The sequence below is a fragment of the Puntigrus tetrazona genome, chromosome 24 (assembly GCF_018831695.1).
Source record: "Puntigrus tetrazona isolate hp1 chromosome 24, ASM1883169v1, whole genome shotgun sequence".
NCBI lineage: Eukaryota > Metazoa > Chordata > Actinopteri > Cypriniformes > Cyprinidae > Puntigrus > Puntigrus tetrazona.
In genome coordinates this window covers 16,969,630-16,988,571 of record NC_056722.1, presented here as the reverse complement: position 1 = coordinate 16,988,571, position 18,942 = coordinate 16,969,630, and the positions used below count along the sequence as shown (strand labels likewise).

The window sequence follows — 18,942 nt, the reverse complement described above, 5'->3', positions numbered from 1 at the left end:
GCAGCAGGTCGCTGATGGAAAACTGAGGGATTTACCCCACCTTCTGGCTTTATTTATGTTTCTCTATTGAGGGCACCATCCGCCGGAGAAAAACTCAGTCATACGGGAATATCTAAAAATCAGGGATCCAGCCTCCATTGGGACAGGTTCTCCTCGCCCCGTCGCAGCGCGTCATGTATGAAGGCAAAAAGACGAAAAACATGTTTTTAACCAGAGCTTTGGAAAAGATCTTGGCCGACAAGGAGGTGAAAAAGGCTCATCACTCGCAGCTGCGCAAAGCCTGCGAGGTGGCACTAGGTCAGTACGATCTCGACGCGTTGATCGCGGTGTTTTAGATGTTTAAGATCTGCATGTGTGGCTTTAATCCTACCGGTAATGAAACGGAGCAGCTTCAGATCAGCTGCACGAATCCAGTAGCATTGCGGAAGTTATTCTCATTCTACCTGAAATAAAAAGCCTCGATCTAAACCTGTACACGCTTCTTTAAGCGTGAAATGTCGATCGTTGTGCGCTCTCGGCTTGGATAAATCATATTTATTGCGCGTACGAATGAGGAAACAGGTAAAGGAAAGCAGGAACTGACAGGGCGAGTTTGTCCTCTTTGACAGGAGCTTGAAAGAGCCTCTTCATCACACGGGCTGTGCGCTGAATAAACTATTTATGTTAAAATACAGACTCATTTTGTACGCTTTAAAAGCGTTTCGACTTCATTTGAGTGTCGCTGACCATGTTTTTCTATCGTTACATGTACCACACCTGTCATATTGCAATAACAGTGACATTTTAGTTTTGCCTTCGGTCTGAGCTTCTTGCGCGAGGCTACAGCGTGCAAACCAAACTGTCATATCGTTTAATTTCGCGGAAATCTGTTTTGTACTATCCACAATTTCCCCCAATAACAACAATGACTGGGCAAGATGGACAGAAACGCAGACGGGGATGCTTGTTTGCATTGGTGTCGTCGCAGAATTACTTGGTTATCTTTAAATAAGACGAGTACGTATGCTTACGGAGATTAAACTTTACACAAACGTGTAGTAACGATGCGCAATTATTGTGCCTTGCAGTCACAGGCTCTGCCGAGTTGTTCATTCAAAACGGCTCTTTTGAATGATTCACTTGAGCCGACTAGAAAGCGCTTGGGTCACTCTGCTGTGAGCCGGAACGTTTATCGCAAACTTCACGTTTTAATCTATACCTAATTCACAAACAGCAGCATTTTGTGACTGATTGTGCGTTTCGTTATACAAAAAGAGACGGTAAATTACGCGCGGTTGCACTTTTCAGCGATGACTCAAACGAGTCGGTCAATGGGTTCGTTTAAACGAACTGTCCAAAGGAACCGATTCTCTTAAATGAATCATACTAGTTCGCGATGGGCGTAACGGAAGTGTTTGCAGGATAGGGGTTGTGCTAGTCTATAAGGGCTTGTTTGGGATAAGGTGAATGTCTCTACCTCTGTCATGCATTTCTCATTATCGGTGGTCAATAATGCATGCACGGTGGAAGTTGAATTACAGTGCATTATTAAAGGGGGAAGAAAGCAATGGCTTCCAGGCTGGAATCACATGCAGCGTGCATTGTGCATGCAGAGTTGTTGGTTCAGCTTTCTTTACTGCATTGCAAGCTGTGAATTGTTTACAGTTAGTCTGGCACAGTGATGTCATTTTTTATTAGGAATGGTACGCCTCGATCTCTTTGAAACATATAGGAAGCATCTTGAATATTTAGAGAAGCTGAGATTTGATTCACGTACATGAAGATGTAAAGATGTAAAGGACAGCCACAGTCAAATGGAGTGGTAAAAAGTTTAATCTATTTCATGGCGCTTGGCAAACATAGGGAAAACTGTCAAGCCTTTCCGTCTGTGCTGGTTAGTGAATAATTTAGATCCTATCTAGTGAGCTGTGTTTTTACACCACTAAGACAAAGTTCCCAGCACAGGCCTTATCCTCACAAATCTGGTCTCTGGCTACTTAAAAGATGAGACGGGCTTACTCTGATTACAAAGGACTGATGCATACAGCAACATTTTGCTAAATTGTACCACGGGCATGTTAACAAACATAGTAGTTAATGGTTAAAGAATTGAATCAGCTCCCGACTCATTTATTTGTTTAGTTATGTGCATATCCCTTATATAAAAAAACCACGCGGGGTAGACAGATATATTGCTTTTCTGCTGAACAGCACAGGATTTATAGTCCGTTTTTGCATATGTAGGATTGCATTTGGCATTTCACTTTGATGTCCAAGTTATGACAGCATCTGTCAGAGAACTTTAGAGAAATCCTGTCGTAATTGTCGAGCCACAGTTCATTTGTCACACTGGAGGGGGGCACATGCTTCACTTGAAGCTGTGAACTCTGGATTCATCTACAATTTTTTTAGTATTCCCTCCCTTCCCCATTGTGAATATATATATGTGTGTGTGTGTGTGTGTGTGTGTGTGTGTGTGTGTGTGTGTGTGTGTGTGTGTGTGTGTGTGTGTGTGAGAGAGAGAAGTTTGATTGGTTTTTCAGTAATAGAAGTATAGAGATAAGTGACGACTCAGAAAAATGTCACTAAAAGGCTATGAGTGTAAGGTGTTTGAAATATTGTTCTTTGCAGATACAGCAAGCATACTGTTCTCATGCTGAGCTTTTGAAGCATTTAATAGTCTGCTGTATGACTTTTCTTTTAAAAGTATATGTATGCTTTGGGAAAATAAGCCTTTAAAAAGAAATGTAATGGCTTAAAGGGCCTAATTGTAACCTGTGACTTTCTGTGGAAACACAAAAGAAGAAATTTTGACCAGATGGTATTATTTGCAGCCATTATTGACTGAACACTGAAGTATTTTTATTAATGTCTTCTTAAAGCATTAGTTAGGGAAAGTCGTGCAATTTTAGGGCAAGATGGAAGAGTAAATAATTTTCATGTTTGGGTGAACTATCCTTTTAAATATCGGTACCAAAGAAATATACGGATGTGAATGTTGATATTTTCTGAATGTGAAGATGGATTTCTTATGACAGCTTAGATATAGATATAGAAAGTTTCTTGTCCCTTAAGCGCAATAAATACTTGCAGAGCAGGTAAAACAAGTTCATAGTTTTCTTTTTCAGGCAAGACTTCTTCAGTTCAAACTGAATAGAAAGGAACCCGGGGCTGAGTCTCATCTTTTTTTTTTTTTTTTAAACAGCACACATATCGACCTTAACCAAACTCTGTTGAGAAATCGGTGGACCTCTAGCAAACGCTCTAGTTTGTTGTGTAGATTCAAGTCTTGAATATTTTGAATGACTTCGATTGAGCTCTCTTCACTAACTATTATTTTTTTTATTCACAGCTTTTAAAGGTTTTAAAAAGATGAAAGATTTCATTAAAGTTTAATAGAGATCAAACCAAAACTCAGTAGCCCATGACAGAGTCCAAGTTTTATTTGATTTAAATTGCAATTGAGTTTCCATTTTTTTTTTTTTTTAATATAACCGTTTGGATCAGGGTTATAATGTATCTTATAAGAATGTGTGTGTGTGTGTGAACATATAATGAAGCAAAGGTAAATAGTAGACAGAATCAAAATTTATTTTACTATAATTAAAAAATGAAGAAAACCTAATTCAGAATATTGATGGGAGTAATCCACCCATAAGTGAAAATCATGTCCACATTTATTCAGCTGTACCACTTTCTTCCGTGTAATGTAAAAAAGATATTTTAAAGAATGTTAATGTCACTGATTTCCGTCGCATAATGATAACAGAATTTAAATTTTTGAGTTAATAAAGCTTGGTGAAGTCTTTATAGAGACCTTCTGTAAATTTATTTTCTTTAATATTCGTTTGAAAGAAAATCTCTGAAGGATCCCGGTCACACACGGTCACTGCTTCAGACGGGCTGTGTGATATAGCATGTGACATATCGACTGTTTCCCAGTTCATCTGCCACTGACAGGTAATAAAAAAAAAAAACTCCACAGTTCCTGTTATGTCTTCGCAAAATCGCTCAAAAAAAGTTTAAAGCCCGTACGATCATAAAAAAGACTAATTGTGATCCATTGCACTGTTAATATTAATGCACTCGCGTTGTTTTCAAGACGCCTGCGCAGAAACTGAGAGTAACCAGTAAGATCAGGTGTCCGCATTTATTATTTAGTTTTCAGACTGATCGTATATTACTCGCTCCTAACACTTCAGGTGGTTTCCAGTGCTGTTGGCACTTGTGCTATTCATCATTACAATTTTCTCTCTACCCAAAACAACAAAGATGTTTAAAGTGTTCAGATGCCAACTAACAAATATCCTGAGTTGCTTTTTGAGGCGTAATGTGCATACGTTTTATGCTCCTGTCTGTTTCTCGTCGCTGTGAATGACCTCCCATTTTTGGTAGATGAAAAATGGTTTCCTCTAATCATTTTTGAACTTTTAAGTGCTTTATAGGACACATGATTGCACGTGTGCATGAGTTCCCTTAATAAAGAAAGTGGAATTAAATGCGTGCGCGGTGGCCGTCTGGCTTATCCCGGTTCTGCTGGCGAGGATTGTTGCTGTGCTGCACACATAGTGAATGAATTTAATTTTGTGGCCCTGAGTTTATTGTTAAGACGGTGCACAGGTGTCTGTAAAGGTTGAAAAGATGGAACGTTTCTGTTATTAAGCACGCCGTGCTTCTCATTCCCAAAATCTCGTAATTACCACGAAACCCCGCACTTTAGGAAAAAAAATAGGACGCATTATACGGTTAATATGTATTTTGTGGTGTTTTACTTGTATTTTAAGTTACGCTTTGTTTGGGATCGTTTTATGTATCTTTTAAGCATCTTTTCTGTTTTTTCACCAATTTTGTTCTCGCAGTCTTGTGCAGTGCATTAAAACTAAATTGGCCATGAAATATAAAAGATCAGGTTTTTGGATGAAAGTCCGGCATCGCTTAGATCTCTTACCAGACACTTTGTTTCATTACTGGCCTTTGTAAATAATGCATCATCTTTCGGTAGCGGTAACTCATTCGGTCTCTGACAGGTGCTAAATTAATCATAATTCTGCCCAAGCTAATGAGAGACAATACCGTTTGACCCTTTATTTCTGCCTAGAGTTCTTTAGTGTTAGGGACGATAGAGGAGTAGGTGGTCATGGGTGTTTTGGGTTGATGCTAAACTTGCTTTACATCACTCTAGAGGAAAACTGTACATCATGGTCATTTTGGTGACCTTTTAATGTTGTTGCATTTAATGACACAAAGGCAACTTTAAGATACTAACTAAATTGCCATTGTTATCATGAAATGAATGCCCTCTTTTGGCATGTTTATTATATTTGTATGGTTATAGTTGCTGTTGGACTTTGATCTGTGTGGTTGATATGTGTTGGCCTAAATGATCAAACACAATTAGTTTCGTACCCGAAACTTTTATTTTATCCAGAATACACTAAGCAAAAATAATGTTTGGGTAATTCCATTTGGGTATTTGAAATTTTATGTTCAGGGTTTTAAACGATTAATTAAACCAGTTTCTGCAACTTTTTTTTTTTCTAAGACTAAATACTTGAATGATGGATTCATGATTATTCTTAACAAAAAGCCCAACACAATAAAACAGTACAGTAACAATCTATAACGTTTATTGAAGATGAAGCATGGCATACTCCGCATGCTGTATTATATAACTAAATTCCAGAAAGTTTAGCAAAAACAGTGGAATCAAATAAATAATAAAAGCCCTCTATCGTGTAACGTCAGGTAAACAACAAACGTCTTTTTATAGTGAAAACAGCAAGCGAATGAACACTAAATTGGCTGTAAATGACAGCTTTGGCATGTTTTTTGCTGGAAAAAATCGACATATATCGAACCCCATGATCATGTGCATGTCATCAGTGAAGCCGGTTCCGTGATTAGCAGTAACTCTCCATCACCTGCTTTCAAATGGAGCGGCATTTAATACACAGAGCCGTAGATCACTGATAAGGCTTCACAATATAATCAACCTTCACCTCTGTCCGACATTCTGCATAGTATCCGCGCCGTTTATATGGCTTTTTGATTCAGAAGAATATTTTTGGTTGCTGAAATGTCAGTGCATCGCGGCCAATTGAATTTTTGCAATCACCATTTTAAAATTCTCCAATGGCATTCCATTCCGTTGCACTCCACATTGAACACATAGTTCCAAAAAAAACGTGTCCAGCCTGGGTCCGGTGATGCTGAAACGGCCTTTGCAATATTCTGTTTGTTTTAGAAACCTAGTCTTTTTAATCAGTGGAGTAAATCCGTGCGGTTACACAGGCATGCACTTCTTGTCACAGTGTTGGTGTGACTAGTTGGCAGGGCTACGCCAGGGCCACCCTCACGCCCCACATGTTGCGTTGTCCAGACAACCTTCCTCAGCATTTCCTGTGCGGGGCCTAAATTTAATTACGGCTAGGTATTTTCTCTTTCTCCTACACAATGCGGCTGTCAATGGTCCAGTGCTCCCTTCTCAAGCGCAGAGGACCTGAGCCGGGTGTTTATCTCTGCGGGTGAAAAGAGCACACTGCCTCCCCTTCCACTCGGGTTCTGCTTTTTGGAAGCGTTTGTGTTTGTGTGTGAGAAATGGTTTGTGTCTGTTCGGTGGGTGGATGCTTGATACTTCAACTGTGGGCTAAATAGATACATTATGCAAATTTGTCTCTGATGTTGTTTACCTTCCATAGACAGAATGCCGTCATGACAGTATCATCAAGGAACCAAGTGCCAAATGAGACGGTGTAAGGTCTCGAAGCAGCGAACTGCTCTTGTGAGAAGGATGAAGGTGTAGCATCTCTTTTTTTTTTTTTGGTTTGGCTACAATGTTGTACTCAAGTATGCAGAATATATCACAATATCTCACACACACACACACACACATAATGTGTATGTATAATATATTATATAATAAACAATTTCTCATGTATTCCAGTCAGCTTCTGTATAGCACCTTTTACGGTTAACACTTACACCTTTGATGACAGGTGGAGCTCAGGTGAGAATGTTTCAGGCTCGTAACCTGGCCCAATTTACATTTACATCATATTTTCAGTGGCAAAAAACAAGTTTGTCTGCATGGTTGTGTTCACTTAAAGCCTTATATAATTCAACCAAAAGATATTTGCGAGTATTATATACACACTGTCGTTCAAAGGTCTGTGGTAGGTCAGATTTACAATGCAGTAAAAATTATAATTAATTAATTAAAATATGCATATTGTAATTTAAAATGAATGTTTTATATTTTTATGCAATTTCAAATGTATTTTTTTGCAAAAGTAAGCATTTGACTAGTATTGTGGAGTGAAAAGTTTATGATGATCTCTTTTGTTGGACAACAGGTTTAAAAATTTGAATACAAGGGAAGTTTAGCTTTAAGCATTTTAATTAAAGTACGCTTAGCTTCTGTTGCCGTCAGACTGTAATTACTGCAGTAACAATGTTTTTCTAAAGTTATGTTTTTTTAAGTCAGATTGTGAAAACAACATGCACACCTGTGATACTACAAAGATTTACTGGGTTTGTCGTTCAGGCACAGCATCAAAATGAGTCCGAAATCCACTTTCTGATTCGGTTTGGTACAAACCGGATACTTAGGTACCGGTGCCATACTGGTACTGGGTTTCAGTAACTAACAGTACTTCAGTTATTATACAGCCTTTAGTGCAGTATTTCATATATATATATATTATATTTTTATAAAATAAAAACCTTATTGACCCCAAATTTTTTGAATGACAAAAAAAATCCATGCACATTAAGGTGCAAATATGCATATTTCTGGGAGGATACGGTATAGTAGTGTAACCCTTGAAATGACAGGTTTAAGATCAAAACAAAAAAGCCTTTTGATTTTCATATCCAGGTGTTATAAACGGAAACCCACCCATAAGAACTAAAGCCTTTAGATTCCTAAACTTGTCTCCTGGATTTATTCATTCTCGAAAATACTAGGTTTGTAAGGCGAGAGGAGTTCATTTAAATAGTTTCTCTGGTTGTCGAGTGTGCCGGCGCGTTGTGAATGTGAGTGCTTTGAAATGGTAATGCATCTGTAGGAGTGAAGAAAAAAAACGCACCACTGCTCTCAGGTAACACTAGTAACCGTTGAGAATGGGATTGGGACTGTTTGAGAAGCTCTAATGGTTTTGGTAAATGTCACCTCTTTTAAGCAGATTTTTGAATGGCTGTCTGTGCTCAAATCACAATGTGAATTTTTATGATCAACTAAGGATCAGACCTCTGTCTATCAGTCCTGGGTCTGGGAACGTGTGATTCCACCCTGCCCTTTGACTGGAGGAGATCAAGTGGGCTGCAGATCAGAGTTTCCCAAGGGCCAGAGAGACTTGGTTGTAGACGTCCCGTAAAAGAAGCTTTGCTTGGATGATTCCGCGTCTTGGCTCGAGAGTTGCAGAGTGATTCCACACAAGAAAGAATGAAAAAGGGGGCGAGGAACGCCCTAATAAGACCCCACCTTAAGCTGTCTACTTGGACTCCATTCGCTTACCCTCAGGCTATGTAAAAGGCTCCTGCTTGCTTAGTCTTGCAGTCTGCAATGATTGCATTAGTGTGCGCGTGTTGCCTTGGTGTTGATCACATGGCGTACCGCACAACTCCCGAAGGACCCTACTGTTTATCTTTCCCCAGCATTGGAGCTGCAGCATGTGTGTACTGCAAAACAAGCCACCATCCGCTTTTTGCTTAATTGATGGAACAAACCGGCAACTGGAGACTGCATTAGCACTCCGATTTGTTTGCCTAGGTGAAGGTGTTCCAGAGCGGTCGTCTCGATCCCACCGCGCTGTTGTCTAAAACACCAAAGCAGGGTACCGATAAGCAATACGCATTTGACTTTTGTAAAGGAGATCCAGAGCGAAATAGCAATATGCAATTAAAGAGCTTCCCTGCAATTATTGGCAGTATGAAGGAGAGAGACTGTCAACAGTCGAGCTTTCTGCTGTCCTGCCGAGTGAAACTCCCCATGGTGTTGCTGTACCAAGTGACATGTCACGGCATGCTCTCGGCCCACCGTGTGTACCATGAGTGAAAGTAAAGCTATTTCTGCTTCATTAGAATTGCGACTGACACCTCCGGAACTGATATATTCTCAGGTAGAGCATGGACATATTTGACGACAATGTGTTTGGTATTTATAAAGTCCCACGCAGGCCCAACATTCCTGACCATGTTTTCTGTTTAAGCAAAGACTCTCTTTAAGGTTGGAGACGAATCCCCACTAGTATAGATTTTATGCGCAAAATGAGGGTTTAATTCAGGATGGTTTATAGTTTGTTTTTTTTGAAGGGGGGGGGTCTTTTAAAAGTGAACAGAAAGCAAACTGGGAGAAAGAGATAGTGGGATGGGGTTGGGATGGGATCGAATTTGGGATGCCGAAATGTTGGCTTACTGCCCATGTCGCTCGAGTTCATTACCTGCGACCTCTATTATACTATCAGTAAAAATGAATGATGCACTGATACCAGTGTTATAAAAATTTTAAAAATTGTTTTTTGTAATTGGAAAAAAATCTGACATTGCTGATGTATGATTTGAAACAATAAAATTGCTGAACTAGAGCTTTGGAAAATAATAATTGAGATAAAGGGAAAGCAAATTATAAATATTGGATAATAAAAACTTGCATTTTAAATTCAAACGAAAGCTATGTATATAAATATAGCTTTTAAAAACATAAAAATAACAAGCACATCAAATTACTGCAATGGATATTACTAAAATGTAAATATAAAGTAAACACAAATATAAAAGCTACTTCAAAATAATAATCAATACTATAAAATCAGCTTATATATCTGCATATATTTATCTCCATTACATGGATATTTAAGTGTTCATGTTTATTTTCATGTGTATTTCTGTTCAAATTATCTTCAAAATCACCTAATGTTCACTTAAAGTTAATCTGTGAAGCAATATAAAATATAAAAAATGATTTGAAAACACTGATAAATCATCAGTTCTCAAAACGAATGCAGCTTTATAATATTGCAGTGACTAAATTCACTATTATTTACAGTTTAAGTGTTTTATTTATTGTTTATTTTGATAAAATACTTGTCAGTGCTAATGTTTTTTTTTTTCATCTCCCTAGAGGTTGTAATCATAACCATCAGTTACGCAATCGCTCGGTAAGAACACGGTCATCCTAGAGCCCCACTGCATCAATTATTGGGGTTGCAGGTTTGGTTTCCATTAATTGCGCTAGTGTCATTGCTTTGATTGGAGTGAATCACGGCTCTGTGCATTTTAGATGATAGTGGCATCATGCTTTGACAATTGTACATTATTTCATCTCTCTGAACTGTCGGCGCTTGTCCTTAGAGCACAATTATCTCCGAGCCGCCATCAGCGTTGCAGCGCATCCAGAGCTAATACATAATTCATGCCGCAGATTCTGTAACATTCTCTCGCAGATGTTTTAATGTATGGCCATGGAAATAAGCTTGTTTCTATGATTTGGTAATTGTTTTTTTTTGTTAATTTGAAAGTGGTTTTGCTTATCCCTTTATGATATCTAGTGAGACTGTGTATTGCCTCTTTCATATTATCTTTTTCACTGGCGGCTGAATAAAGTAGGCCTGCTTGAGTCTATTTATTTTCCCATGGCTATGTGGAATGCCGTGAGTCCCAGACTAGTCCAGGCCCTGCTAAAATGGAGAGGGGACACGTGGAAACGCCTCCTAATGTGGGTCAGCGCCGATTCGGAGAAGACCGACGGATCTGTGCCCCTCGTTCTCAACACGCTCATGCATTATATAGATCATTTCAACGGAAACTAGCCTAGCTATCCCATTTGAATGATTTGCAGACAGCAATTTAATTGAGATATTCGAGCCCCACGCAGCAGAAATGCATGTATTAATGTTTATTTATCTGTCACGCTTTGTGTTGGTGATTGTGAGAGTTGTGTGGCACAGTCAGATTTCATATCAGTCCTTTGAAGCTGATGGTAAATGAAGGAAACGTATTTATGCGGTGTCATAATGTGTTGTCCCAACTGTCGGCTCACAAAGTGTGGGTTCTGGCAACGATTCAAAATGATAATGGCGCCAAATGTTGGAGTGCACCGGTATGGAATACAGTAAGACTGTGGTTTGTGCTAGTCATCAGATTTTTAAGGTGTATAGGATTTGTGTAGCTCAGTGAATAAGCAGGCATGGTTGCGAGTTGAATTTGAATGAAATTGAAGGTAAAGACATGCCTAACGTTACAGAAAATTTAGGTTTCAAAGACACGTTTCATTTTATTTCAAAAGCAAACACACAAACAAAACCAGGCCAAGGCTTTAACATTAATCGAGGTATAGAAATATCGATTAAGCCATATAGTTTTGTGCAAATTACACTAAATGTTTTTTGACTGCTGTTTTCAGTGCATGCCTAGAAACCATATGATTTATGTTTTACCATGCTATTGAGGTGATATAAGTATGGTTTTAGCTGTGGTTTTCTAAATGTGTGCTACTATAGAAGACCGAGAAAATTTTAAAATAACTCCTAAAATAAATATGAAAAAAAAAAAAATATATATATATATATATATATATATATATTTTTTTTTTTTTAACAATTTTTACAATTATTGTTTTTGATATTGAACACTAATTAATATATGCATCCTAATTTAGCTACTATCAAATGTACATTTCTAAGAAAAATAAATATATATATATATATATATATATATATATATATATATATATATATATAATTTTAATCGGGCAACACAAATCTGTTACTTGATTTGAAACCGTATTACTCGAAACTATTTTGTAATAAAATATTTTTTAAAGAGTGGAAATAATATTTAAAAAAAAATGTTGTTTGTCAAATTCTGACCATAAAGTGTAGATTAAAACCACCATAAACCACCTTTTACTTTAGAGCAAAAATCTAACTTTAAACTTGAAAGAAACAAACACACGCACATATGCTGTGATTTTGTTTTTCTTGATTTATTTGCTCAAGCCCAGAATCTTTCTCAAGGTCGGTTCACTGCTTTCTCTGAAGATTAGAAAAAAATAAGTGCATTGAAAGGACCTAATGCAATAGATTGAAAGGATAAATTTAGACCAAGGGTGTTTTCACTATTGAAATTTCAGGTAACACAATACTCGTTGTGGCTCTCTGGGAAATGATCATGTTGCTATGGTTTCCTTGTTTTAGCAGGGACAGTGTACCACTAAAACTGATTAAACCTATCTTCATCTTGCGCTGTGGTGAACACAAGACTCTGGCTACAGCTACTTTAGTTTAATCAAACCAGTCAGAGACCTAAACTCCACAGTAAACTATGAAAGGTCTTGAAGGTCTTGGAGGTCTTGAAGGTTTTGCAGGATAACAGCATTTTCTTTTCTTTTTTCTTTATTGTCTACCAAAAGTAAAAAATTGTAAAAAGCATAAAAAAATGTTTTTTCTTATATTTGTGTAATTAATATATTTGTATAAAATATAAAAATCTTTGCATACAGATATTTTAAAATATAGACTGCATATGTGTGTGCATAATAAATCAGCTAATATGATGATTTACTGCTCAAAAAGCATTTTTATTATAATCATAGTTGTGTTGCTTAATAGTTTTGTGAAAATCATGATACACTACAATTCAAAAGTATGTGGTGAGAACTAAACAAAATCAAAAAGGTGTTGGTTTAAATTAAATAAATGTAGCCATGATGACCATAATAATAATAATAATTCTCTCTAAACATTAAAACATTAATCATAATTATTCCACATTTTTGACTGGCAATGGATTTTGTTTGTTTGTTTATTTTTTGCTGTTGTTATTGCTACTGATATTGTTGTCTTAATTAATTTTTTTTGCAGGCCAGAACTTCCTTGTTAGTCTATTATTATTCATTTGATTATTGGTAAAAAGAAATGTTTGCATTTAATCATACGTTATTAAGCATGCATTATTTGAATTATTTGCTAATTTTTATTAACATAAACTATTTATTTATATATTTATTTATATTAGCGCTGTAAAAATTAGCGCCATTACCACTCAAAATATAGAAACAAAAAAATACATTAATTGGTTTTTTGAACTAGTCAATATCGGTAGACTTTTTTAATTTAGACAACAAATCAGTTAGCAGTGCGACATGACTGGTTAAACCCTGGCGTAGAAACATTGAAAAAAAATTATATTTCTCTGCGTCCAAATTACTAATTAAAAAAAAATAGTAATTAACACCGATATTGCACTGAGCCATATCCCTAATATTTTTTTGTAAATCCTTACAGAGTGATGGAGACGCCGTTGCTCGATATTCCGTCCGTGTTCGGAGGCAGTTTAGCGTGTTGGAGGCCTGTCTGTCAGCAAAGCGCGTAGATGTCATTATGCTGCTATACTCGTCATTGTTTACTGCCGAGAGGAGGAAGGAGAGTGCTCTTTCTACAGTATTACATTGTTCCCGTGCCGAGCACTTAGTCATTCATGACTGCAGCTGCTCGCCGAGACCAGAGGCTCTTGTTCAGAATAAACACATTCAATCCACACTACTTTGAAAACACAAGCACAGATTGAAGTAGTCAGATATCTTGACCTCTGAGTAACGGCATGACCGACGCGTGTCGGCACAAAGTGCTTGCACGCTAATGAATCCAGGTGTTAAAGCTGATTTAAAGTCTAATTTATGTAATGTTGAAGCTTTCAGAAGTTTTCAGCGGGAACCTCCGACTCTGGGTTTCTCGTTAGTACGTTGTTTTTTTTTTTTTTTTCCACACTCTGAATGCATTTCTGATGCGTTTAATGACTGGTTTCAGAGGAAGAGGTGTTAAAGGGGCCATGCGTAATTAAATTCCTTGGCGTTAGCTGGGAAAATAGCTCTCGACAGAATGATGTTCTGAGCAAGCTGTCTGGGTTTGGTGTCAGTGAGCCCTTGCGTTTTGGATTATTAAATATTTTTGCTGATTTAATTTAGCTTTTAACTAACATTTATTAATGCGGTATACCAGAGGCTTACAATGAAAATAGGCGATTGCCACTTTATTCTAGAAAGTGATGTAGATGTATATATGAGCAGTATTACACTTGTAATAGTTTAATATGGCTGTGATTTGGCTACATGTTGCATATATATATGACATTTTGACCGATATTGAATTTTACCGATACCGATAGCTAGGTTGGACCACACTTGCCAATAATCAATTAATTAACCGACTTTTTAAAATTGGTACTGGATAAAAAAAACTAAAAAAATAAAACACTCCATGTAAAATAGTACTGAACTTGAAAAAACTAACAAACAAACAAAAAGCGGGTACCATCCTGATCATGTGCACATAGCAGTAGGCTACTGTAAAATAAACCGAACTTTTATTTTGGCGGGCTGCCGCAAATTTCTTTACAGTTCTGTGTGATGCTAGTTTTACTTAAATGAAACAGTTCATGAAGTGTGGAGCATTTGTGGAGATGTTTTTCATATTTATGCCTTATTTGAGAGGACAGACGCTGAATCACCGCGAGTGGCTTGCGCTATATTATATGTGTAGTAAACAAAACCCCCTCTGGCTCCGCCATTCATTCATTCATTCATTCATACATACAGTGATGATCGTGCAGTGAGTTGATGCTTATCTAGCTTCACTAGACTCAGTGGGTGGTGGGGGGTACAGGAACTTCTTTGCCATATGTGTGTGTTTTAAACCGTATTAATTTTTCTGCCACCACTGCGGAGGCATGCCGCTTTTTTCAGTGACAGTTGCTTGTTTAAAAATACTCAATACAGTCATAGTTAAGTCACAAATGTTTATTTTTATATATTAATATGCTTTTATATATATATATATATATATATATATATATATATATATAAGCATATTTTGCATGCGTTTTGTGGTCACTGTGACTGTAAATTCCCTTTAAAAATATTTGTATTTCCTATAATTCCCTATATAAAAAAAAAAAAAAAAATATATATATATTTAGGAATGTCTATCCTAAAACAATTACATTATAACTTTTTCAGAGAAATATATACAATTAATAAAATATTGTAATATTATATATTAAACTATATATATATATATATATATATATATATATATATATATATATATATATATATATATATATATATATATATATATATATATATTTAATATAATATAATTTTTTATTTGATTGTTTTATTTTTATGTTTAAAAAAACCATAAGCTGTTATATCTTAAAAGCTCTCTCTGAACTTGTTCCTCTGGCTATAGATAGTAAACAATTCAACCATCTGTTTAAGTCTGTATTTATAGTTAGCTGATCTCAACTTCATTTGTTTCTGAATGGGGGGGTATTTATTTGTTTAGTTTCTTTTTATCATACTCATGTGATTTTCTTTTTTCTTTTACAGAGGAAATCAAGGCGGAATCTGAGAAATTAAGGTAAGTAGATATCTTACGTCCCACCCAGCTGCTCAGGTATTGAACATGCATTTCAAAAATCCCCATTTATTGTTGTCAGCTTCAATGCTCGTAATGCAGCGCTGACATTTTCCAGAGAGTAACCGCACGCGGCCCCTTTGTGGTCTGGCTGCTGCCCTGCCCTCATTGTGATTTGTGAGTGTGTGTGAGTGTGTGTGTTCATTGCCGATGAAAAACACCCCTCACAGCCTGTGTTGTTAATGTGTTTGGAGACCTTGCTGTGTGACTAGGACGCAGGAATGAGACGTACTGTGCTCAGGGCTTTTGCAGGGCCAGGGCAGCCCGTTCTGAGGCCCTTCATCTCAGACGCCTCCTAGGGACAGCGTTCATTCACCCTCTACATCCATTAATTCACAGCTCACCTGTTTCACCCCATCTGTCTCGCTTTCACATCCTTGTCTGTGTCTTTTAGTTTCTTTTCTCTTTGTTGTAGATTTCTGTTTTGAAGCGAAGGAGCACTCCTTCCAAACAATAGATCTATTTATAGTACCGTTTTCTAATTAAGACATCATTTATCACAGCAAAGCTCTTTGTGATTTTGAACATTTAACTACATATTGTCATAGAAACATACATTTGGGAAGTGCTTCAGATGTTTGTTCAGTAAACAGACAAAACGATTTGTTTGATTTATTCAAATATTTTTTCTTCAAATTTTTACTTTTGTTTGTTTTTTTTGTAGTTTGTATTTTTTAGTTATTTCACATTGAATTTGCTGTCTCAAAATGTTAGTTAATATAATATATACTAGAATAAACTAATCACACACACACACACACACACACACACACACACACACACACACACACACACACACATATATATATATATATTACATAAATATGTATGTAAATGACCTTTGACCACAGAACAGTCTTAAGTCGCTAGGGTAGCCAAAAAAAATGTTTCTTTTATGCCAAAAATTATTAGGATATTACGTAAAGATCATGTTCCATGAAGATATTTTCCTTCTGTAAATATATTGCAATGTAATTTTTTACTTTTGATCAGGTTCTAGATTTTTAAATTGCTGTATGTGTGTGTATATATATATATATATATGTGTGTGTGTGTGTGTGTATGTGTATATATCTTAATATTGAAAATGTGCCATTAATTAAGTACTTACATTCTTTGGTTTTATAGAAATTAAATTAAGTATATTATTTTAATTGGTACTGTCAAAATTAGCGTGTTAACGCAGGCCATGAATTTTTCCAGTTTAACTTCTTTAAAGATTTTAACACAGGGGTGGAGCTAGGGTTCGCCGCACCACTCACAACTGCTGCTTCTGTCTCTTTTCGTTATTGGAAAAAAAGGAAGGAATTTTTTAGATGCAGAACCTTTGTCGAGCACATCAAACAGGAGACTTTTCAGACACGCGCTCTTACTTTCCCTCAGCGCCAGGCGTGAATCAAACAAGCAGCTTCAGACAAGAGAACATCAGTGAACTGCGGTCAGATGAGATGTTGTCAGCACGTTTGTCAGTAAAGCTAATTTTCCTGTCCTGTCAGTTACTATGAGATCCACGTGGGGTTCAGCAGGTTGATATCTGTTCATCAAAATCAATAACGTTTATAGCTTTAAGCATTTCATACTTACTGAAGGGACAGTTAAATTACATTTATAAGTAATAAGTAAAAATTATTTTTAAGTTCACTTATATTCAAAGTTTTTATTTTTTATATTTTTTTTATATTAAAATGTATGGCTCTTTTTTTTAATGTTAAATGTCTAGACAATGATTAAAGATTAGAAAACAAAAATCAGTGATTCTCTCTTTATATTCTATATATATATATATATATATATATATATATATATATATATATATATATATATATATATATATATATAAATGCTCTAGGTTCAGTGCAGGTTAATCTCCATTGACTACATCTGTGGTATAATATCAATTACTACAGAATAAAAAAAAATTAACATTCATCCCCACCAGAAATGTTTAATTTGTTGAACATGTGAGTAGATGCATATAGTGTAAATAAATATTACAATACACACTAATAGACAGATAACATATGAGAAAAGCTTTACAAATTTCAACACAAAACCATGCAAACCCACATAAAATATCGACGATACACACAGAAGTACGAGCTGGAAAACCCTGCTTTTTCCCCTTACCTCATATTCTTCCTTCGTAAACGCATTACAGTCAAAATAGAAGCTAATTAAAAAAAATATTTTCTGACTAGCCACAAATGCTCTCGATAGATCTCAACTCGTATTGAATCTTTTAAAACGGCACTAGACGATTCCCTTCCCCAGACGTCTCGTCGCTGTGCGTAGCTTGCGGCGCTATTTGTGCTCTTCCTGATTAGCGACTTGGTTTAACTGAGCGTTTGTTTTGGTGAGGGCCGGGAGAGAGACAGCGAAAGTTCAGGCTAAATGAGAGACGTGTGAGGTAATCTTCGAGCCCGGCGGAGCTCTAGTCTTTTCCCTCGTAGCCTGGCTACAGCTCAATTTATGTCAATTAAAAATATGAGCTGGCTAATCCCTCCGCAGACAGATTAATGAGATTGAATGAAGGAGAAGCGAAGAGAGGAGAGGAGGGGGGGGGAAGAGCAGAGCCAATAGGAAGAGGTGTATCGGTCTCTGGAAGCCTCCCGCTGACTCAGCCTGAGACGAGCCAGCTAAACCATGCCCACAGCAACCCGTGAAGCAGACGTCTACCCAAGTGTGTACTTTTGAGTAATGTGGAGATTTGAGAGCGTTTTTTTTCCGACAGTATTTCGTTTTCTGCGTTAGATTCGGCGCATGGTTCAGTTGATTCGTTTAAAAAGGACGGTACTATTAAAGGCAAGTTTGCAAGTTCTCGATTTTGTGCCGTCTGTTTATTTTTGCATACATTTAGCTAAATGGATCGTACTTGCCAACATACGTACTTGGAACTGCGAATAAATGATCCTTTTAAAAAAAAAAGATTCCTTATAACGAGGCTCGCGCTGCCTGTTCATTTTTGCATACTATTAACTTTAATGAAAGAAATGCATCGAAGTATGAATTCTAGTAAATGGTCGCGGATAAATTTCTCTCTTGATATTTTTCAGGCGGGAAGAGTCATGAAACGGCCTTGTTTGTGAGTTAGAAGTCAGTCATTGAATTATTGACCTTGATTCATTGCGATTCATGAATCTGTTAGATTCGTCAAACGGTATGTTTGTTTCTTTGAAACAACAGCACTTTTTAGTGCAAGTTTAATCACGAAATACACTGATTGTTTTTGTTTACAATTGGCTAGTTGGATGATATGCGCTGAAATATGAGCTGCTAATTTCTGCTAAATTTTGAATTTGTGAAAAAATACTCAAACGGCTTTTTTCAATGTTTCCGTTAAAAAGATTCATGAGACATTCTTATGCCGTCTGTTCATTTTTACATAGTTAGCTGGTAGAAAATAAGAGCTTCGGAATATAGCACTAAAATATGAGCTTCAGATTTTTTATAAATACTAATTGTTATTAAATGAATCTTTTGAAATGGT

General features: G+C 36.6%; 1 protein-coding gene across 3 annotated transcripts in view; it reads left to right on the top strand.

Moving 5' to 3' along the window:
• The window catches only part of arfgef1 (ADP-ribosylation factor guanine nucleotide-exchange factor 1 (brefeldin A-inhibited)), a 55,618-nt gene continuing 36,676 nt past the window's right edge, over window positions 1-18,942 (top strand). For 2 of the 3 annotated variants that reach the window (XM_043226474.1, XM_043226473.1), the window contains exons 1-2: window positions 1-297; window positions 15,368-15,398. In XM_043226474.1, coding sequence (XP_043082409.1) covers window positions 174-297; window positions 15,368-15,398 — 155 coding nt within the window. In that variant the 5' untranslated portion in view covers window positions 1-173. The remainder of the gene's footprint in view (window positions 298-15,367; window positions 15,399-18,942) is intronic. The other variant, XM_043226475.1, reaches the window with a different exon arrangement.